Source organism: Ahaetulla prasina, chromosome 11, assembly GCF_028640845.1.
Source record: "Ahaetulla prasina isolate Xishuangbanna chromosome 11, ASM2864084v1, whole genome shotgun sequence".
NCBI classification, from domain to species: domain Eukaryota; kingdom Metazoa; phylum Chordata; class Lepidosauria; order Squamata; family Colubridae; genus Ahaetulla; species Ahaetulla prasina.
In genome coordinates, this window is record NC_080549.1 from 22,721,506 (window position 1) to 22,745,317 (window position 23,812).

The 23,812-nt window shown below is 40.7% G+C and overlaps 1 protein-coding gene across 1 annotated transcript in view; it reads right to left on the minus strand.

The window, feature by feature from the left end:
* Positions 1 to 23,812, minus strand: part of TRPC5 (transient receptor potential cation channel subfamily C member 5) — a 364,061-nt gene that overhangs the window by 206,199 nt on the left and 134,050 nt on the right. The window contains exon 3 of the mRNA XM_058154565.1: positions 2,614 to 3,135. Within this exon, the coding sequence (XP_058010548.1) occupies positions 2,614 to 3,135 (522 nt within the window). The remainder of the gene's footprint in view (positions 1 to 2,613; positions 3,136 to 23,812) is intronic.

Genomic DNA, 23,812 nt, shown 5'->3' on the forward strand with positions numbered 1-23,812 from the left:
CCAAGCTCAGCTTGGTGCCTCACAGGCATCCTGACATCAAAGGCTAGGAAGAGTGGGGAAGGATAGATGGGCAATAAAGCTGTGTGTGTACATGATGGGAAATAGTGAGGGAGGACTGACAGGCGACGAAGACCAGAGAAGCTTGGCACCAGTTTGTACCAGCATCCAAGGCCAGGCACCCTGAGAAAGAATGTTAATTACCTCAAAGCATCTCAGCATTCTCAAAACATTTCAGTGAGTTCCAATTGGCTGAAGATGGATTTGTCACAAGTGGAAGACTGGGATGAAGGGAATCTTTTGAATGCAGGAAACCCAGAGTTAGCCTGACTTTAGTGCAGCCAACATCTTTTTAGTGAACAAAGCTTTCACTTCAACCAAATGGAGTCAAGGGTCTTTCTTTCTTAAGGGATCAGATTGGAGCAGGTCTGACAGCAACAATCCCAATAACCCCTAGAGTTCAACTTAATGAACAGGTAAGCTGTGGTTCAACATGAAATTCCTGAATGATGATTGCCATGCCTTCACCCTTGCCCCAGTTGATGCTAAACCCAAACACAGCTGGCAAACATCTCCAAAAGGGCACTCCCACTCCTGAACCCAGCCAGACCTCAATATACCTATCAGTTCAGTCCTCTCATGAATGCTTAAATTACAAATGAGGGAGGCCTTATGACAGATCTATCTGGCATTTAGAAGCAGCAGCTGAAAACCAAGGCCTCTGAAGATCTCTTAATTGGATACAGGGACTGAGATCAAATATCTCGAATACAAAAGACATTCTGATCCAAAAACCTTCTGAGGCATTCTAGATTTGGCATTTCAAAAAGATCCAGAACACATCCTGCAGGTTAGCTCAGTTCCTCCTCAATGGAAGTTTCATTACTGCTTCAAACCAAATCAAATCAAACCTTTATTCTCAATGCACAACATGTGTACAATGAGATTGAATGAGCCTTATGCTTATGGAGAAACCCTTCCATACTTCCACCTCTCACAATACTTGACAACACAGTATCAACAGTAGAAACCTTCAAATTTCTAGGTTCTATCATATCACAAGATCTCAAATGGACAGCTAACATCAAAAACATCATTAAAAAAGGACAACAAAGAATGTTCTTTCTGTGCCAACTCAGTAAGCTCAAACTGCCCAAAGAGCTGCTGATCCAATTCTACAGAGGAATTATTGAGTCTGTCATTTGCACCTCTATAACTGTTTGGTCGGTTCTGCAACCCAACAAGAAAAACACAGACTTCAGAGGATAATTAGAATTGCAGAAAAAATAATTGCTACCAACCTGCCTTCCATTGAGGACCTGTATACTGCACGAATCAAGAAGAGGGCCATGAAAATATTTGCAGATCACTCGCATCCTGGACATAAACTGTTTCAACTCCTACCCTCAAAACGACGCTATAGAGCACTGCACATCAGAACAACTAGACACAAGAACAGTTTTTTCCCGAAGGCCATCACTCTGCTAAACAAATAATTCCATCAACACTGTCAGACTATTTACTGAATCTGCACTACTATTAATCGTTTCATAGTTCCCATCACCAATCTCTTTCCACTTATGACTGTATGACTATAACTTGTTGCTGGCAATCCTTATGATTTATATTGATATATTGACCATCAATTGTGTTGTAAATGTTGTACCTTGATGAAGGTATCTTTTCTTTTATGTACACTGAGAGCATATGCACCAAGACAAATTCCTTGTGTGTCCAATCACATTTGGCCAATAAAAAAAATAAAAAAAATTCTATTCTACAACAGCCATTTGGCAAATATGCCTGCCAGAAGCTTCTCAATATCTCAAACGTCCCTCTAAAAGAGATTTTGGAATAGACATTACAATATTGCTGTAGGAGATGACCAGTTTGAGCCTGAGGGAGGGGTGAAGTACATCGTCAGTCTCGAGTCCCTTTCCACCCACAAGAGTTCTAAGCCCAGCTCTCCTTGAATTCTGTTGACTCATATCTACCACCAATTCATCTTGATCATTAGTAGTTCAGATTCTTGTCAAGAAATAAACTTGTACTTGTTTGAACAACCCCAATTCCTGATTTCTTGTGCCTGATATTTGCTTTTTGTTGTATTTATTTACCCACTAAATAAAAGCATTGGTTTGATTCCTTTGTAGTACTGTAGAATACCACAGGAAAAAGAACACAGGAGTTACTAAAATGTGAATTAAGCTGGCATTAGAAAGAAACCAATCTTTATCAGAAGACTGAAAAAACTAAGAAAAATGACTTCAAGAAAGCATTTTAATCTGAAATTGAGAAGCACCACAATTCCAATCCCTTAGATGCTGCTGGAGATGAGAAGATTAGTGTTAGAATACATTTTGTTGGAATGTATTTTTATGCAACGACTAAAGTATTCAGCTAGTAAATGGCAGTGTTTACAAGTTTGGATCTATGGAATCTATGTTCTTTTGTTCTAGAGATCCTGTTTCCTATTACAGTTAAGCAGTTAAGTAGTAAAGAACATGGTTTGTTTGATCTCTGGTGCTATATATAAACAGAATTTCTAACAATCAGCAATCAGAAAAGGGAACAAAGATCCTCACACACAACAGAAGAAGAAATAAGAAGCCTTACCTCTTTCTGATGATATTTTATTGCTACCTTTAGCTTGGCCAAATCATGGCACTTCTGGGGATCTAATTCTTCACTTTGATCATCCCTGTGGTTCAAGATGATTTCCAGTTCTCGAGAGCTGCGTGCCTGATCCAGTAGGTCTTTTGCAAACCGCTTGCATTGCTGTGAAAGCTCCTCATATTCAGCCTTGAACTCGTTCTCTACCTTGCTGAGTTCCTTCAGCTCCCAACCCAGCCGAAAGGCTGTCAAGATTGGGTCCTCGCTAGATAAGGCAATGAGTGAAGGACTGGCCAAAGCTTTATAGATGTTTAGCCTTGATCTGGAATGCCTCAGGCTGTCCACTTCTGAACTGGAGACGCATTCTACGCAGTTGCATCGGATCTGATGTGGCCGTGGGATGGTGACCCGTCTTTGGACAAGCAGCTTTATGATCTCGTAGTTGTTGGTATGAGCAGCCAGCATGATAGGGGTGATATCAGGGGTAAACTCTGAAAATTGGGTGTCCATCATTAATGTGGGAACCTAGGTAAAATCAATTCAGGCTGTTAGCATCTTTCCTGTACAAGTGCTTTAAAAATACATCATATCAAGAGGAAGGTTCAAATGGCTCATACAACAACTATTTCACTTCATCAACACTACAATCAATGTTTAAAAATATATCCTGTAAGACTCCTATGAATCCCAGAGAAAGGTGATAAACTGTTGTCATATTGTTGCACAGAAAACTACATGAATTGTTCATTAAATCATCTAGAATCAAGTTTGGATCTTTTGCCCTCAGCAGACTTCATCCTCAACAGTACATAATTGAATGTGCCTGATCTCAAACAGCTAACCAGAGTCAAACCAGGTTAGTATTGGTTTCTTTTTAACTTTAATCCAATTGTTTATTAGGGAATCTCTAATCAAATGTCTGTGGAAATACTTTTGTTTCGTATGGCCTGGTTAGTATTGGAATGGCAAACCATCAGAAAATCCCTGGCTTGCAGGCTGGATGGGAAAGTTAAAAATAAAAATATCCTTGAAGAAGAACTGATCCTTTCTATAGAAGGCAGAGAAGAGGCAGTGCTTGGGGTGGAGTCAAGATAGGATTCAGCCTAAAATCCTTACAAATCTACACATGCTTGACGTCCAGCCCCCACCCCTCTGAATTTAGTTGACTAGATTCTTGTGTATAGGCATAAGCAATAAATTAGCTTAATTGGAACTTAACATGTGCTCCTGAGTCCTTGCACCCAATAGCTAAGGAAATAACATTGATATGTATCTGGGGTCATAAAGCAATGCACAACTCCAAAGATACTTAGAACAGGAAATTCTGAGTGGTACCTGAAAGTAAGGGACTAATCTGCCTAGTTCCATTACCTACCTTACAGAGAATAAACTACTTGGAGGGGTGGTGGCTTCTGTCCAGTCCAGGTTTGGTTCCAAGAACCCCAAACTAGGAGAACATAATCCTTGACATCAATAATTCTCACTTGGACAGCATAGACATAGAATAATAGAGTTGTAAGGGATCTTAAAATATAATATAATATAATAATATTATATTATATTATATTATATTATATTATATTATATTATATTATATTATATTATATTATATTATATTATATTATATTATATTATATTATATTATATTATATTATATTATATTATATTATATTATAACAACAGAGTTGGAAGGGACCTTGGAGGCCTTCTAGTCCAACCCCCTGCCCAGGCAGGAAACCCTACACCATCTCAGTCAGATGGTTATCCAACATTTTCTTAAAAATTTCCAGTGTTGGAGCATTCACAACTTCTGCAGGCAAGTCGTTCTACTTATTAACTGTTCTGTCAGGAAATTTCTCCTTAGTTCTAAGTTGCTTCTTTCCTTGATCAGTTTCCACCCATTGCTTCTTGTTCTACCCTTAGGTGCTTTGGAGAACAGCCCGACTCCCTCTTTTTTGTGGTAACCCCTGAGATATTGGAACACTGCTATCATGTCTCCCCTAGTCCTTCTTTTTATTAAACTAGACATACTGAGTTCCTGCAACCATTCTTCATATGTTTTAGTCTCCAGTCCCCTAATCATCTTTGTTGCTCATCTCTGCACTCTTTCTAGAGTCTCAGCATCTTTTTTACATTGTGGTGACCAAAACTGAATGCAGTATTCCAAGTGTGGCCTTACCAAGGCATTATAAAGTAATATTAACACTTCATGTGATCTTGATTCTATCCCTCTGTTTATGCAGCCCAGAACTGTGTTGGCTTTTTTGGCAGCTGCTGCACACTGCTGGCTCATATCGAAATGGTTGTCCAGTAGGACTCCAAGATCCCTCTTACAGTTACTACTATTGAGCAAGGTACCACATATACAGTACCTGTGCATTTTGTTTGTTTTTGTTTTTTTGCCTAAATGTAGAACTTTATTTTTTTTACTGTTGAATTTCATTTTGTTAGATAGTGCCCAATGTTCATGTCTGTCAAGATCCTTCTATATCTTGAGCCTATCTTCTGGAGTGTTGGCTATTCCTGCCAGCTTGGTGTTATCTGCAAATTTCATGAGTTCCCCATCTATCCCCTTGTCCAAGTCATTGATGAAGATGTTGAAGAATACTGGGCCTAAAACAGAGCCTTGGGGTACTCCACTGCATACTTCCTTCCATGTGGATGTAGTTCCGTTGAGGACTACACGTTGAGTGCAGTTGGTCAGCCAGTTACGAATCCATCTGGTGGTGGTGCTGTCTAACCCACATTTTTCTATTTTATCTAATAGTAGGTTATGGTCTACTTTATCAAATGCTTTACTGAAGTCCAAGTAAATTATATCGACAGCATTCTTCTGATCCACTAATTTTGTCATTTTGTCAAAGAATGAAATGAGATTAGTCTGGCATGATCTGTTTTTGACAAACCCATGTTGGCTTTTGGTTATTACTTTGTTTGCTTCTAGGTGTTCAATGATTCATTGCTTGATTATCTTTTCCAGAATCTTCCCTGGTTTTGAGGTCAGGCAGGCTGATAGGTCTGTAGTTTCCTGGATCTGTTTTTTTTTTCTTTTTTGAAGATGGGAACTACATCAGCTCTTTTTTTTTATCATCATCATCATCATCATCATCATCATCATCATCATCATCATCATCATCATCATCATCATCATCATCATTATTATTATTATTATTATTATTATTATTATTATTATTATTATTATTATTATTATTATTTATTAGATTTCTTTTCCAGTCCTCTGGCAGTTCCCCTGTGCTCCAGGATCTTTGAAAGATATATTTCAGTGGTTCTGAGATCTCATCTGCCAGTTCCTTCAGAACCTTGGGTGTAATCCATCTGGCTCTGGTGATTTGAACTCATCTAGGGTAGACAGGTGCTCACTTACCATTTCCCCCCCTATTTTAACTTTGTTCCTAATCTGTTTTCTGTGGTGCTGTTTTTGATAGGTTGGATTGTTTTTTCCTTTTGTGTAAAGACAGATGCAAAAAATGAGTTAAGTAGATCTGCTTTCTCCCTGTTGCTTGTCATCTTCTTGCCACTTTCTCCCAGCAATGGGCCAATTGTTTCCTTGACTTTTTTCTTGTTTTTAACATGTTGGAAGAAGCTTTTTTTTTATTTTTTACTTTTGTCGCTAGCCTTTGTTCGTTGTGAGCTTTAGCTTTCCTCACTTCATCTTTACAGGCTCGGGCTATTTGCTGATATTCTGCCTTAGTTATTTGCCCCTCTTTCCACTTTTTATACTTGTTCTTTTTGTCTTTCAATTTGTCAGATTGTTCTTTATGTATCCATGCTGGTTTCTTTTGAGATTTATTATTTTTCTTCTTCATTGGTATTGTGCTAGACTGCACTTTTATAATCTCACTTTTCAAAATTTCCCAAGCTTCTTGAGTTGTTTTCCCCTTGAGGATTCTCATCCATGGCATCCTTCTCAAGCTCTCTCTAAGTTTATTGAAATTAGCTCTCTTAAAGTCCAAGACTCTAGTTTGACTTTGTTCTACTACTTGTGTTTGCATAATGTTGAATTCCAGTATTGTGTGATCACTTGCCCCCAAGGTTCCTGTAGCTTCAACACCTTCTATCATTTCATCTCTGTTAGTGAGAATTAAGTCCAGTATGGCTGATCCCCTTGTTCCCTTCTCTACTTTTTGGGAAATGAAATTGTCTGCTAGGTTTGTTAGAAACCTGTTGGATCTTCCACTTGGTGCAGAGTTTGTTTCCCGGTTGATGTCAGGGTAGTTAAAATCCCCCATTACTACTGTGATGTGCTTCCTACATACCTTAGTTAGCTGACTAGCAAAAAGTTCATCTACTTCCTCTGTTTGGTTGGGTGGCCTATAGTATAGACCTATGGCAATATCATTCCCCCCCCCTTAATATTGACTCAAATGCATTCAAGATAATTTTCATCATTGTGCTCTATTTCTGTAGAGATGTCCTTATTTCTTATACATAGTGCAACTCCACCTTCTCTTTTATTTGGTCTATTTCTCTGTCTGTCTGTCTATCTGTCTCTTTCTCTGAGTGTGTGTGTGTGTGTGTCTCTCTCTCTCTGCCTCTGTGTGTGTGTGTGTGTGTGTGTGTGTGTGTGTGTCTGTGTGTCTGTCTGTCTCTGTCTGTCTCTGTCTGTCTCTCTCTGTGTGTGTGTCTCTTTCTCTCTTTCTCTCTCTGTCTCTGTTGCTTTCTCTCTCTGTGTGTGTGTGTCTCTCCCTGTATCTCTCTCTGTGTGTGTGTGTGTCTCTGTGTGTGTGTCTCACTGCCCGACAGACTGCAGCAGGAAATGGCAGGCAGCTACTTTTGGCCTTTGTTGGTGTTGGATGTGCTTGATCGCTCAGGGAGACGTACGACCTGCTTTCCACCCTAAGACACTGGCCCGACCGGAGCCACAGCTGACACCGTTGCTGTTGGCGGGGGCGAGTGGGGCAGGGTTACATTGTGGCTCTGTGTCATAATGGGCTCCAGGAGGAGGAGGGGACCCTGTCTCCCCATTGTGATGCATGCTAAATTTCATTGTGCTGTGCAAGGTGCTGCAAGAGCAGCAGGCAAGCCATGGAAGTGACAACAGCAGTGGTGTTAGCCGCTTCTCTCTGCAACAGAGGCTTGAAAGGAGGGAGCCGCAGAAGAGGGATAAAAGAGCCACATGTGGCTTCGAAGCTGTGGGTTGCCAACCCCTGATCTAGAATGAGGCGTTCAAGCTGAATGTAAATCTAGCTCCTTTTTGTTCCAGTTAAACACAGGCTAATCCACCAAACATCTAAGTAGAATACAAAAGAGGAACCCTTTCCAAGACATTTTTCATCAGCTCCATCCATCTCCAAAGACTTTCACAAGACCTTGGTGAAACCCTACCATATATTCACTCACTCAGTCCAATCAACATGAACCCAATTTGCTCAATGTCAAAAAGCTGTGCTTCAGGTTTAAGAAGTTATGGGACTTTTGGTGACCCAACAATTCAAAGTTTGGAGAGTGGGATGAAAAAGAGAAAATGTGAGAATCCCAGGTTCTAAATGTGAATGTTGACATGGTGCCAAAAACTGTTAAATCTCTCATGACAGTATGGCTTGAGGTTCAGTCCCCATTCCATCCGCAGGATATATATGCCACAATTTTATTTCAGTGCTCAGGATACTGTAAGAGAGCCAGCTTTGACATGTCTTGAATAGAAAAAAAGCAGAAACCATGGAGAGAAAGCAAGTATCTATAGATTTGTTGTTTGTGATAGTAAAGTACTTTGCTATTAGAGATGCACTGAGTAGAATAAATCTGCTCCACTTTACTAATTATGTGGAGAGGTCAGCATTTCACTCTGGATGGGGGAGGAGGGAGCCTTTAAATAGATTTGCAGTTTACAGTCACAACTTCTTTGTGTCCTTGTTATCTTTATATCCCAATTGTGTGTTGTGGAGAGGGTCCAAATACTGTTGCACCAGTAGATACATTTGGAATTTTGAGACTATTATAGAGTATATGACTCTTATACCATGCACAAAAAAGTCTAATCTAGTGGTGTTGAGACAAACAAATGAGGTTGATCATAATCCTTGATGATGATGATGATGATGATGATCATTGTGCCTTCAAAGTTGACTCTTGGATAGGGACTCTGCAGTTTTCTTTGCAATATTTTGGAAGTGCTTTGTTATTGTCTTCTTTCTAGGGCTGAGGGATAGTGACTAACCCAAGGTCATCCAACTTGCCATGGTGACACAATAATTAGAATGCAGGTTTGCAGACTAACTGCCCACTGCGAGGAGTTCGATCCTGACTGGCTCAAAGTTGACTCACATCTTTTCAAAGTCAGTAAAATGAGGACCCATATTGTTGGGGGCAATATGCTGACTCAAATCATCTTTATTCCTAAGAATGCAGGGTCATGCACTGTTCTTAGGAGTAAAGAATGCCCCTACTATTCAATTAAATAACAATAATTTTCAAACCCAGGAAAAAATTGAAGACTTGTTGGGTCACATCAATATTAATAGGAGTTTAATGCACATTTCCTCTATTAAATACAGTTCTTGGGTGTTGTTTTTATTATGTTAATTTCTCTTACTCTATCTTTAAAATATACATTTCTTTAATGTAATATCTTTTTAAAAAAATAAATGGTACCACTATTGTCTTCCAGAAGCAATAACCTTTGAGGCATCTTTTGTTTGACCAGGAAGAGATGGTTGTAGGTAGTTTAATGCTATAGCTCTTGTAAAATACAGGCAGTCCTCAACTTGCAACCACAATTGAGCCAAAAATTTATGTTGTTAAGTGAAACATTTGTTAATTGAGTTTTGGTCTATTTTACAACCTTGCTTGCCATAGTTGTTAAGTGAATCACTGCAGTTGTTAAGTTAGTAAAATAATTGGTAAATAAATCTGGCTTCCCCATTGACTTTGCTGGTCAGAAGATTATAAGTATGAGTCAGTTACCAAGCATCTGAATTTTGATCACATGATCATGGAGAGGCTTTAAAGGTTGTATGTGAAAAATGGTCATAAGTCCCTTTTCAGTGCCATTGTAACTTTGAATAGTCACTAAATGAACTGTTGTAAATTGGGAAGGGGCATGCCAATTCAGCCTGAACCAAAATTTATTTTTGCTAAATAAACCCAATTCTTTCTGTTTTAAGCATAAGAAAAGGAGAAAAAAAACCAAGCCATCCCATAACCATTCCCACACTTGAAAATTGAATTTTTGGATGCCTCCTGCTAAACACACCCATCACACTATCAGAATGCACAATTCTGTGTAAACTCGCTCTTGGCAAAAGAGAGAAAAAGAGAAACCAGAAATAAAACTGATTAAATAATTCTGGTAGTTAAATATTGCAGGTTCCACAGTAGATGTCAGAAATGGTGGGTTAAAAAAAAGATTAGTTTTTTCTACTCTTTTCCCCCCCTCTCAATCTCAGATTGAATCTGTTGTTCAGAAAGAATTGTTATTTAAACACCCCCATTTTAAGGAAGGGAGAGAGCTGTGCAGCAGCATTTTTCAACAAGAAAGAGATGTAAATGGTCTGCAAGCTGCCAGCTCCACAGCTGTTTGCTATCAAATGATCAGCACATCTCACAGCAAAGGCTAATGTGCACCCCCAATAGTGGGTTATTATTGATGTCTGCTGTTCAGAAGGCTGAAATCTTCAAGCACAGCAAAGAGTTTGGCAGGAGATTTCCCAACAATTCTCTTTGGAAGGCAGACTTTTCTGTTTGTTGCTGGCATATGCAACTTGATGTGGTGCTAAGTGCCTGGCATGATTCTCTATTCAGCCAGCCCGCTTTATTCAATAAAAGGTAAAGAAGACTTAGTGGATTTTATTTTGCAGGTCATTGCAGACTCTGGGAGCGGTGCTCATCTCTGTTTCAAGGCCACTGTTTTTGCATTGAGCCAGGGCTGTCCGAAGCTATTTCTATGGTTATCTGGCCAGCTTGACATCACATCACACTATTACCTTCCCAGTGAATTGGTGCCTATTTATCTATTTATTTTTTATTATTTTTATTTATTATTTAGATTTTTATACCGCCCTTCCCCCGAAGGACTCAGGGCGGTGTACAGCCAGATTAAAACAATTCAATATACAAATTAAAACAATAATTAAAATACATATTCTATAAGTGGCCGAGAATTAAAACTGTCGAATTGACCCATACTAAAATATCCCAGTTAAAATTATTAAAAATCAAAAATTTAAAATTTAAAAATCAAGCCAGTCCCGCTTGGATAAACAGATACGTTTTCAATTCACGGCGAAAGGTCCAAAGGTCAGGTAATTGGCGCAAACCGGGGGGGGGAAGTTCGTTCCAGATGGTAGGTGCTCCAACAGAGAAGGCCCTTCCCCTGGGGGCCGCCAGCCGACATTGCTTGGCGGACGGCACCCTGAGAAGACCCTCTCTGTGTGAGCGTACGGGTCGGTGGGAGGCATAAGGTAACAGCAGGCGGTCCCGTAAGTACCCGGGCCCTAAGCCATGGAGCACTTTAAAGGTGATAACCAACACTTTGAAGCGCACCCGAAAGACCACAGGTAGCCAGTGCAGACTGCGCAGGAGTGGTGTTACCCGGGAGCAACGTGTGGCTCCCTCAATCACCCGCGCAGCTGCATTCTGAACTAACTGGAGCCTCCGAGTGCACTTCAGGGGTAGCCCCATGTAGAGAGCATTGCAATAATCTAGATGAGAAGTGACGAGCATGAGTGACCGTGCATAAGAAACAGTTGAAAGAATTTTTTGATTTTAATATGCACAAGGGGACACCTATAGGAACTGTGTGGGAGGCGAGTAAAGCTTTTATTAGAGGTATACTTGGACAATAGGCAGAGGAATAATAAACAAAGGCAGCGTAGGTACTTGGAAGAAGAAATTCAAAAGAAGCAACAGTTATTAATTCAAAACCCACAAGATCACAAACTTAAAGAGGCTATAAGAATATTACAGAGTCAATTTAATATGTTAATGGCCAGAAGTTATTAAGATTGCGAAAGGAACGAGACAGGGATGTCCCTTATCACCACTATTGTTTGTTTTGACTCTGGAACCATTATTAGATAAAATACGAGAATTAACGAAAATAGAGGGAATTAAAATTAGACAATATGAGTACAAAGTTAGAGCTTTTGCAGACGATGTAGTGGTTACTTTAACAAATCCTATAAATTCAAGTAGATCTTTGTTGGAAACAATTGATAAATATGGAAAGGTATCAGGATTTAAAATAAATCAGAATAAAACAAAAGTGATAATCCAAAATACGTCTATACAACAGAAACAAAAACTAGAGGAAATAACAGGATTTGAGGTGGTAAAAAAGGTTAATTACTTAGGGGTTTATATTAGCTCATCGAATAAGAAACTTTATAAGAATAATTATGACTTGTTATGGCAAAAAGTTCAGAATGATATGAGTGTCTGGAAAAAATTGCAGTTGTCGCTATTGGGGAGGATTGCGGCTATTAAAATGAATGTGTTACCTAGATTTTTGTTTCTGTTTCAGATGATACCAATAACTAAGAAAGATAAAAATTTGGAGGATTGGCAGATTGGGATTAATAAATTTATATGGCAGGGTAAAAAGGTGAGGGTTAAATGAAAATAATACAGGACTCACGGGAAAGAGGTGGCTTAAAAATGCCTAATTTTAAACTATGTTATGAAGCAGTAGCCCTTTCAGTAATAAGTGACTGATTTAATTTAACGGAGGAAAGAATTTTGAATATAGAAGGTTATGACTTGTTGTATGGATGGCATGCGTATTTATTTTATGAAAAAAAAGTGGATAGGGCTTTTAAGAATCATGTGTTGAGAAGTGCTCTTTTGGTCTGGAAAAATATTCTTATAAATTAGATTACAAGATTCCTATATGGGCGAGCCCCAGACATGCAATAGAGAATATAAATATAGAACAGAAACAGGAAATGATTACTTATAAAGAACTTTTGTATGCTGAAGGAGGTAGATTGCAATTAAAATCATTACAGGTATTAAAATGAAGAAGGAGGAATTATACTTGGTTTCAATATGGGCAAATAAGTGCTAGATGGAAAGAAGATCAAAAATTGGTATAATGCAAAGGAGGAAAATTTAATAAAGCAAATTAGAAATCAGACCCAGGAGCATATAAAGAGATTGTATAATGTGTTGCTTGAAATAGATTCGGAAAAGGATTTGGTAAAGGACTGTATGATAAAATGGGCACAGAATATTCAGGAACCAATAATGTTGGAAACATGGGAGAAAATCTGGGTTAGAAATGTTAAGTTTACACAAGCACAGAATTTAAGGGAAAATTTTTATAAGATGTTTTATAGATGGCACTTAGATCCCAAAAAATTATCATGTATGTATCCTGATATCCAAGCAAAATGTTGGAGGTGTGATTGTGATGACGCTACATATTTTCATATTTGGTGGACTTGCAAGAAAATTAAGGCCTTTTGGATAAGAATTTGGTGGATTATTCAAAATGTACTGAAGAAGAAGATAAAGTTCCTGCCACAATTTTTCCTTTTGGGAATTATAACGGACTGTACAGGGATTGAGACTAAATTGATTCTGAATTTAATAACAACAGCAAGGCTTTTGATTGGACAATACTGGAAGAAAGAAGAGGTACCTACAATAGAAGAATGGATATTGAAAGTCATTAATTTGGCTGAGATGGCTAAAATCTCAGCTTTTTAAAAGACAATAAGCAGGAAAGATATTTAATTGAATGGAAAAATGGATTGATTATCTACAAAACAGATATCAGATTAAGAAATATCAGATTGCCTTTGAATAATTAGGAAGTATTATTTTATGTAATGGGAGGGATTGGGAGATGAAAAGATTTGGATGAGGTTAATTGGATTAGAAGGAAAATTTTATTCTATGTTTGGTTTATGTATAACAATACCTTGTGATTGACCTGGGAAGCCGGGGGAAGGGAGGGGAAGGGGTTTTCTGGGAGAAAGGGGGAAAAGGGGGGGAAATGTTTTTTTTTTTTAAACTTTTTCAATTAAAAAAAAAAAAAGAAAGGGGCACAACTGGCAAACCAGGCGGACCTCGTAAAAGCCTCTCCTAGAGACGGCCGCCAACTGATCTTCAAACGACAGCCGTCCATCCAGGAGAACGCCCAAGTTGCGCACCCTTTCTGTTGGGGCCAATGGCACCACTTTCTGTTGTCACCCTTTCTGTTCGGGCGGTTGCAGCTGACTGTACCGGGGTGCCGGCATCCACAGCCACTCCGTCTTGGATGGATTGAGTTTGAGTCTGTTTCTCCCCATCCAGACCCGTACGGCTTCCAGGCACCGGGACAGCACTTTGACAGCTTCATTGGGGTGGCCCGGGGTGGAAAAGTACAGCTGAGTATCATCAGCGTACAGCTGGTAACTCACCCCAAAGCCACTGATGACCTCGCCCAACGGCTTCATATAGATGTTGAACAGGAGAGACGAGAGAATCGACCCCTGAGGCACCCCACAAGTAAGGTGCCTCGCGGTCGATCTCTGCCCTCCTGTCAACACCGTCTGCAACCGGTCAGAGAGATAGGAGGAGAACCACCGATAGACGGTGCCTCCCACTCCCAAACTCTCCAACCGGTGCAGCAGGATACCATGGTCGATGGTATCAAAAGCCGATGAGAGATCTAACAGGACCAGGGCAGAGGAACAACCCCTATCCCTGGCCCTCCAGAGTCATCCACCAACGCGACCAAAGCTGTCTCTGTGCTATATCCAGACCGGAAGCCGGACTGGAACGGGTCTAGATAGACAGCTTCATCCAGGTACCGGGGGAGCTGCCATGCTACCACACTTTCTACAACCTTCGCCACAAAGCGAAGGTTGGAGACTGGACGATAATTACCCAAAATAGCTGGGTCCAGGGAAGGCTTCTTGAGGAGGGGTCTCACCACCGCCTCTTTCAAGGCGGTGGGAAAGACCCCTTCCAACAAAGAAGCATTTATAATTCCCCGGAACCAGCCTCGTGTCACCTCCTGAGTGGCCAGCACCAGCCAGGAGGGACACAGGTCCAGTAAACATGTAGTGGCATGTAACCTCCCCAGTAACCTGTCCATGTCCTTGAGAGCCAGAGAATCAAACTCATCCCAAACAACATCAACAAGACGCGTCTCAGTCATCTCACCCGGATCATCGCAATTTTGGTCCAAACTATCCCAAAGCTGAGCGATTTTATCGTATAGATAACCACTAAACCCCTCGGCACGTCCCTGCAAGGGGTCATCCCGCCCCCCCCCCCCGATGTAGGAGAGAGCAGGTCACCCGAAACAGGGCGGCCGGGCAGTTATCTGCCGACGCAATGAGGGTGGAAATGTAGGAACGCTTCGCCACCCTCAGTGCCACTAGGTAGGTTTTCGAAAAAGACCTAACTAGTGTCTGATCAGCCTCGGAACGGCTGGGCCTCCAGGTACTCTCTAGACATCTTCTCCGGCGTTTCATCTCTCTCAGCTCCTCAGAAAACCAAGGAGCCAATTGAGATCTGCGCCGGGTCAGAGGCCGCAAAGGCACGACACGGTCCAAAGCCCCAGCCGCGGCCTGTTCCCAGGCCGCAACTAGTTCTTCGGTCGTGCCATGGGCAAGATCTTCAGGAAACGACCCACGCTCCGTCCGGAACCTCTCGGGGTCCATCAGGCACCTGGGACGGAACCAACACATTGGTTCCGTCTTCCTGCAGTGGTGAGCGGTGGTCTGAAAGTCTAGGCGGAGGAGAAAATGATCTGACCATGACACAGGAACCATCACTAAATCTTCTAATACCAGATCATTAAACCACTGTCCAGAGATATAAATCAAGTCCAGTGTGGACACCCCCATGTGTGTAGGGCCATCAGTTACTTGAATCAGGTCCAAGGCCATCATGGAAGCCTGGAACTCCTGGACCACCGTTGATGACAAGCCGGCCGATGGCAGGTTGAAATCCCCCATGACCAAAAGTCTGGGAATCTCAACCGCCACCCCGGCAAGCACCTCCAATAGCTCAGGCAGGGCTGTAGTCACGCAGCAAGGAGCCAGGTACGCGATCAACAGACCCATCTGATTCTTATGGCCCCACTTCACAAGGAGGGTTTCACAACCGGCTATCTGAGGCACAGTGGACTCTCTCAGCTCCAGACCTTCCCTCATCACAACCGCCACCCCTCCACCCCTACCCTGCGCCCTCGGTTGATGGAATGCTCGGAATCCCGGAGGGCACAGTTCAACCAGGGGTACACCCCCTTCTGTGCCCAACCAGGTCTCTGTAATGCCCATAAAGTTCGCGGACACCCCCGAATAAGATCACAAATCAGGGGGGCCTTATTGACCACGGACCGCGGACCGCGGACCGCGGATCTACTAGCATTTACATGCTTTCGAACTGCTAGATTTGCAGGAGCTGGAGCAAGAATGGGAGCTCACTCCATAGTATGGTGCTTGGGTCTCGAACCTGGGGTGCAAGCTTTCCAGTTGACAAACTCAGCATCTTAACCATTCAGCCACTGCACCACCTCAAAGAGTATGACTAATTCCAGGTGAACTCTCTGCCCGTTTGTCTCGGACCATCCAAGCAAAAACATAGCCAAAAGATCAACAGGGATCTTTTGTGGTCTAAAATAAGGTGTGAGATTCTTTCAGAAAAACTATAAATTCTCTGTGCATAGATTGACATAAGAATGACAAGAAAAGAGTGCCCAGAACTGCCCTACTCACACAGTAGTTGAGCCCCTAACATGGTTCTCATGAATTAGTATCAGGATTGTTTTTTGAGGGTGGGGGGGCGGGGGGGGAAGCTTTGGATTTCTTGGTGCTCTCTGAACCTGGTTGTTTGCTAGCAGACATTTCATACCTACTTCACTATTTCACAACAAGGGAATATCATTAGTGTGGTGAATTCTGCAAGGCACCATAACTTCACAGTTCAACCTTAAGTGATAAATATTTTCTTTCATTGGAAAGTAATTCTTACAAGCAAGATTCTTACAGCTTCTTCTTTAATAAAATTTATTGTGATGAAAGAAAGAAAATTCCAAGAATTTAAGCAAGAGATACTGTACTTCCAATTTAGAACTAGTCATCCCCCAACATTTTAAATGACTTTCCTGTGGACTACTGAGAGGGCAGTGGATGAGTATAATGGAAGACCTTCTAATCCTGCTCAAGTGGGAGACCAGGGCTGTAAAACTTGCGGCTAGATATGTCACATGCTGGCCACACCCATGTCCATTTTAGCAAAGGGGGAAAAAGTCACAACAGGTCATGTGATGCTGCCATGACACTCCTGTTGTATACCATTTCAGACAAATGGCTCTCCAATATCTTAAAAACCTCCAGTATTAGAGCATCCACAACTTCAGAAGGCAAGCCATCTCCTTAGTTCTAGGTTGGACCTATCCTTGATTAATTTCCATCCATTGCTTCTTGTTCTGTCTTCAGGTGCTTTGGAGAATAGTTTGACCACTCTTTTTTTTTCTTTTTTTTCAAATTTGAATTTATATCCCACCCTTCTCCGAAGACTCAGGGTGGCTTACATTGTGTTAAGCAATAGTTTTTTTTGTTTTTTGTTTTTTTGTTTACATTTATATCCCGCCCTTCTCCGAAGACTCAGGGCGGCTTACAGTGTATAAGGCAATAGTCTCATTCTATTTGTATATTTTTACAAAGTCAACTTATTGCCCCCCCCCAACAATCTGGGTCCTCATTTTACCTACCTTATAAAGGATGGAAGGCTGAGTCAACCTTGGGCCGGGCTTGAACCTGCAGTAATTGCAGTCTACTGTGTTCTAATAACAGGCTCTAACAGCCTGAGCTATTCCGGCCCAATAGATAAATATAATAGTCTTTATACATAGTCTTTATACATGTGTATATTATATACAAAGTCAACTTTTATTGTCCCCAACAATCTGGGTCCTCATTTTACCTACCTTATAAAGGATGGAAGGCTGAGTCAACCTTGGGCCGGGCTTGAACCTGCAGTAATTGCAGTCTACTGTGTTCTAATAACAGGCTCTAACAGCCTGAGCTATTCCGGCCCAATAGATAAATATAATAGTCTTTATACATAGTCTTTATACATGTGTATATTATATACAAAGTCAACTTTTATTGTCCCCAACAATCTGGGTCCTCATTTTACCTACCTTATAAAGGATGGAAGGCTGAGTCAGCCTTGGGCCTGGTGGGACTTGAACTTGCAGTAATTGCAAGCAGCTGTGTTAATAACAGATTGCTTAGTCTGTTGAGCCACCAGAGGCCCTCTTCTTTGCAACAGCCCCTCAAATATTGTAATAATGCTATCATGTCACCGATAGTCTTTGTTTTCATTAAATTAGATATACTCAATTCCTGCAACCTTTCTTCATAGTTTTAGTCCCCTAGTCCCCTAGATGTCCCCTAGTCATCTTTATTGCTCTTCTCTGCACTCTTTCTAGACTCTCAAGATCTTTTTTTGTATTTCAGTGACCAAATCTGGATGCAATATTCCAAGTGTAGTGTTCTTTTAACTGATACCAGGTGACCTTGTAAGTGACTGTTTACAAAACTGTCTCCTGAAACTTGAACTCTCCTGAAACTAATGAACTAACCATTATAGTTATGTGACATGACTGGGATTCTGGAAGTTGTATGGAAGACCTAACATCTCTTAGTGTTATTCCTACATAATGGCTATATTCACACAAAATGCCCTACTAAACTAAACTGGGTTGGATAGTTTTTGGTTCAATATTTTGCAGGCACCTAGTTATGTTCTTAGCCTGCTGCGTAAACCAAGCCATCACTTTAAGTCATTGTTTGATTAAATTAAATATCCTGTAATTTACAACTTCTTCACTGCAAAAACATATGGATTACAAATCTTGATCAGGGCAAAGCAATAGATGAAATTTACATAGACTTCTGTAAAGCTTTTGCCTCAGTGGTGCATGACAAACTTCTAAAACTAAAATCCTACAGCATCTCAGGACCCCTCCATAATTGGATAACAGCGTTCCTGTCAAACAGAGAACAAGTGGTCAAAATAGGCAGTGCCCTATCAAATCCTGCTTCTGTCAATAGCAGTGTCCCCCAAGGCAGCATTCTAGGACCAACACTCTTCATAGTATACATTAACAACCTCTGTGACCATATTATAAGTAATTCTCTTCACCGATGGTATTAAATATTTAACACTACCAACAATGCGGCTACCCTTCAAAAAGATCTTACTTTATTCAAATATCAGGACAAGAGATATTAGTTTTAAAAGAAATTTCTCCTAAAATGTTAAGATCTAGAAAGGAGTTTACTTTCTTGGTGGATGAACTTAGAAATCATCAGATGCAGTTTAGAGGGGATGTTCCAGCTGGACTAACAGTAAATTATAAAGGAAGAAAATATCGTCTCAACACAGTTTTTAAAGCAAAAGATTTCTATACTAATGTATTAAAGGCTGGAAATCCACCACTGCTAGAAACTAAGATGGGAAGCAAAGTAAAGATTGGAAAAAAGTGGGAGAAGGAAGTAAAGCACACACAATTTAAAGTTGGGATGTCAATTACCTAAGAAGAAACATTGGAAAAAGTAGGGGATCTAAATGAGCAAAGATTGACTGGAATAGATATTAAATGAAAAGAACAAAGAGTAAAGAAGCAGCAATACCAAGTGAAAAGAGTTTCTTTTTATGGGAAAGGGTAAATCATAACTGGAATTTTTGAATATATGTAAAAAGTACTGTCTATGTGTTTAAATCTGAAAGAAGAGTTTGTAATAATGTTATTTGACTATAAGTGGTGGGTTTGTTAGAAAAAAAGTTAAAAATTGATTTTGGGAACACAAGATGTTGATAAAAATGGAATAAGGAATGGAACTAGTTAAGTTTTGCAAACCAGATAAACATAAAAATTTAAGGAAAAAATTTATAAAATGTTTTGTAGACGGTATCTGATTTAAATGCAATGTTATCTGATTATATATGGTAGATTTGTTAAAAACTAAGTTAATTGACTAGGGGTTATAGAAGGTGTTGATAAAAATAGAATAAGAAATGGAATTAATTAAGGATTGCATGATAAAAGGGAAAATTGGGTTAAATGTTAAATTTATATAAGCAAAATCTAAGAGGAAAATTTTATAAAAGGTTTTAGAGATGGTATCTAGATTTTAAATACTGGAATGTATGTATTTGAATTTATAATTTAAATGTTGGAGATCTGGTTGGGATGATACTATTTATTATTATATATGGTGGATATATAAATTTGGTGGATTATACAAAATATTTTGAAAAGAAGATAATGTTTAAGGGCATAAATTGACTTTAAATTAAATATTAGTAGCTAGATTACCGACAGCACAACATTAGAAGATGGAACATTTGCTTATTATTGAAGACTGGACGCTAAAAGTAGCGAACTACTGGAGATGGCAGAAATTTCAGTATACCAGAAAGACTATTTACAAGAAAGACGTATAGTATATTGGAAAGGAGAAGATGGATCGACTATTTTTAAAACAAATATTGGACTAAGAACTATCAAATAGAATAGAGAATAGAATGTATTGTATATTTTCTTCTTTCTTTCTTTCTTTTTATGGAGAAGGGGAGTTAAGGTTCTAGGGGATGGATGGGAGTTTATGGTTAGTTTGTGTATTTTAGCTTATGATTGTCAGATACTATACCCTGTATTTTGCTCTGGGAAGTCTGGGGGATGGTATTGGGTGACAGTGGGAGGAGGAGGGGATGTATGGGTAAAAATTTCTGTAAAACTTTTTAATAATAATAAAAAGAAGACCTTGACTTTGTGTCGGAATGGTCAAAAATTTGGCAACTCCAAATCTCAACCAGCAAATGCTCTGTCTTACACATTGGAAAAAAGAATCAGAACACTAAATACAAGCTTGATGGACATTACCTTGTAGATGACCCTCACTCCATCAAAGACCTTGGAGTTTTCATATCGAACAATCTAAGTGCCAAAGCCCACTGCAACTACATCGCCAAAACGGCTTTAAGAGTTGTAAACTTAATCTTGCGTAGCTTCTTCTCCAGAAAGATTACACTACTAACCAGAGCATACAACACATTTGCTAGACCAATTCTCGAATACAGCTCACCTGCCTGGAACCCATACCTCATTTCGGACATTAATACAATTGAGCGTGTCCAATATTTGAGTTCTCCACTCCTCTGATTACAACAAAATACCTTATGCCACCAGACTTGAAATCCTGGGTTTAGAAAAATTAGAACTCTGCCCAGGGGTGAAATCTAAAAATTTTCCCTACTGGTTCTGTGGGCGTGGCTTAATTGGTGGGCGTGGCTTGGTGGTCAGATGACTGGGTGGGCATGGCCAACAACAAACAATAATAAAAATAATAAACAAAGTATAAAAAACAATAAGAGGTACCAAAAACCAACTTTCACACTTTACACACACACAAAACACAACACAACACAACTGACTTACGCACAATGTAAAAGCAGCTGTACGTCACACTTCACACAGCCACAAAAAGCTCAAAAACCAACTTTCACACTTTACACACACACAACTGACACACACACACACACACAATGCCACATACAGCTTTCTGAGATTTTGTGTGTTTGTGTAGTTAGAGTGAAACACTACAGAAACACACCAAATCTCAGAAAGCTGCACAAATATTTTATTTTATTATTTTATTTTATTTTATTTTATTGTGGACTTCAAATCCCAGAGTTCCTCAGCCAGCAAAGCCAGCCAGCATTAGTTGATCACTGAGGAAATAGATTAGCTAAGCAATTGATTCTGTCTGGCTGAAAGTGAAACTGGGGCTTTCGGGCTGGAAAAAAAGCCATGTGTTCATCAGTAATCAGGTAAGTGCCTTAGAATCTCTACTCTTACTTATAGAAAACAGGAACTCAGGTGAGATCACCAGAGGAGACTTTAATTTTTTTTAAAAAGTTTAAAGTCTCTGCTGATCTCAGCTGAGGGGCGGGATCCTCAAAGGCTTTTTTTTACTTTTAAAGGCATGTTTCGACTGAAGAAAAACCGGCTTTTAAAAGTAAAAAAAAAACCTCTGCTGATGGTGTGGCTCAGCAGAGGTGGGGGGGGGGCGAGGCCAGGGATTTTTGCTACCGGTCCTCCGAACCAGCAGCCGCCATCACTACCGGATCGCGTGAGCCGGTCCAAACTGGGAGCATTTCACCCCTGACTCCGCCGCCTTCGACATGACCTGAGTATAACTCATAAAATCGTCTGCTACAATGTCCTTCCTGTCAAAGACTACTTCAGATTCAATCGCAACAATACACAAGCACACAATAGATTTAAACTTAATGTGAACCGCTCCTATCTTGATCGTAGAAAATATGACTTCAGTAACAGAGTTGTTAATGCCTGGAATGCACTACCTGACTCTGTGGTCTCTTCCCAAAATCCCCAAAGCTTTAACCAAAGACTATCTACTACTGACCTCACCCCATTCCTAAGAGGTCTGTAAGGGGCGTGCATAAGAGCACCAGCATGCCTACCATTCCTGTCCTAATGTTCTCTTTGATTGTATCCAATTCGTATGGTTATTTCATGCTTATACTTATATATACTGTTGTGTTTGATAAATAGATAGATAGATAGATAGATAGATAGATAGATAGATAGATAGATAGATAGATAGATAGACAGACAGACAGACAGACAGATAGATAGCAGAAGGATTAAGCTTTCTTCTGCTTTGTGAACAACTATCTTAATCCAGCACCTGGTTTCTCCATAGCTAACCAGATGCCTCTGAGGTGCTCAAAAGCAGAAAATGGAAATGTAATTCTCTTATCATTGCTTCCCACCCCCTCACAGCTGGTATTGAGAGATAAGCTATTCCCACTAATAAACAACATTGTGTGTTCAAGACCTTCACTGTGAATTTTCCCCAACCTTTATTAAGGCCATCCAAATTAGTGGCCTTCATCACAGCTTGTGGTACCAAATTGCACAGGTTAATTACAGATTGTGCCAAAAATTAAGTTGCCTGTTCTAAATCTTTTGCCAAAATTCTTCATTAGCAACCCCTGGTTCTAGCCTAAGTCCAATCCATAGTTTAGTTCAGAATCTCCAAACTTGAAAGTTTAAGACTTGTAGACTTCAATTCCCAGAATTTCTCAGCCAGTTGCAAGAATTTTAGCAATAGAGTTGCTGGTTGCCTGAGGAATTCTGGGAGTCGAAGTCCACAAGTCTTAAAGTTGTTAAGTTTGGATACCCCTGCTCCAGTGGTGGGATTCAGATGGTTCGGGATGGTTCAGGTGAACCGGTAGTAGAAATTCTGGCTGGCCACACCCACCCCACCCACCCCTACTTGCAGAATCTAGCTGCTGCGTACTTCTGCTCACTGCTGCTCACAAAGGTAATGCCGAAGGGCACGGGCCAGTGGGTGGGTGGGGGAGGTGAGCTGGTGGAGGGGTGATACTGGTGGCAGGTGAACCGATGCATGCAGGGAAGGAGGGAGATTGTGTGAGATTGTGGCACCGGAGCCCTTCCTGGGTGTCTCCCCAAGCCAGCCTAACCTGCAAGGGAAGTATGCAGGAGATCACTGGCCAGACTACTGAGGTGGAGTGGGTGGGTGGGCAGGCAGCCCTCAGGAGAGTGCTGCACTGGTGTGCTGTGTGCTCTTGGGCCTCCCGCCCATCTCTGTTTCTGCAAGGCAGAAAGAAAGCCATAAAAGTCTTTGTCCACGCCCTCCTGGGGCCCTGGTCTTGGTGCCAATTCGAGTGCATCTTCCATGGATCACTAAGAGCCCAAAGCTGGTGGCACCAAGGCAGCCATGCCTCTTTGCTGCTTTGGGCTCAGAGATGTAAGCCACATCCAGGAACCACTCCGGTGGAGAGAAGCTGCCGAAGTCAACCCTAGCTAGGAATCTCAAATACTGATGAGAATGAACATTGTGTTGTAGCCAGTGGTAGATCAGCCCTCTGCGAACTCCCTGTCTTCCGAGGAGCCCAGCCACTCACCAATTGCTGAGTCACCTGGACTCCCAGTGATGGGATGGGGTCCTTCAGGCACTTAGTTTGGCTGCCTGCTGAGTAGCTCTAGTCAGTGACTACCACAAAAACATTCATTCCCAGCTGTATTTGAGATTCCTAGCTGCAGTTTACTCATGAGCACCATTGGCCGGAAGAGGCAGGGAGAAAGGCCAATGGTGCTCATGAGTAAACTGCAGATTAGAGGCAGCCAGCAGATTGCTGGCTTGCTTGCTTGGCTGCTCACCGTTCACACCTCGCAGAC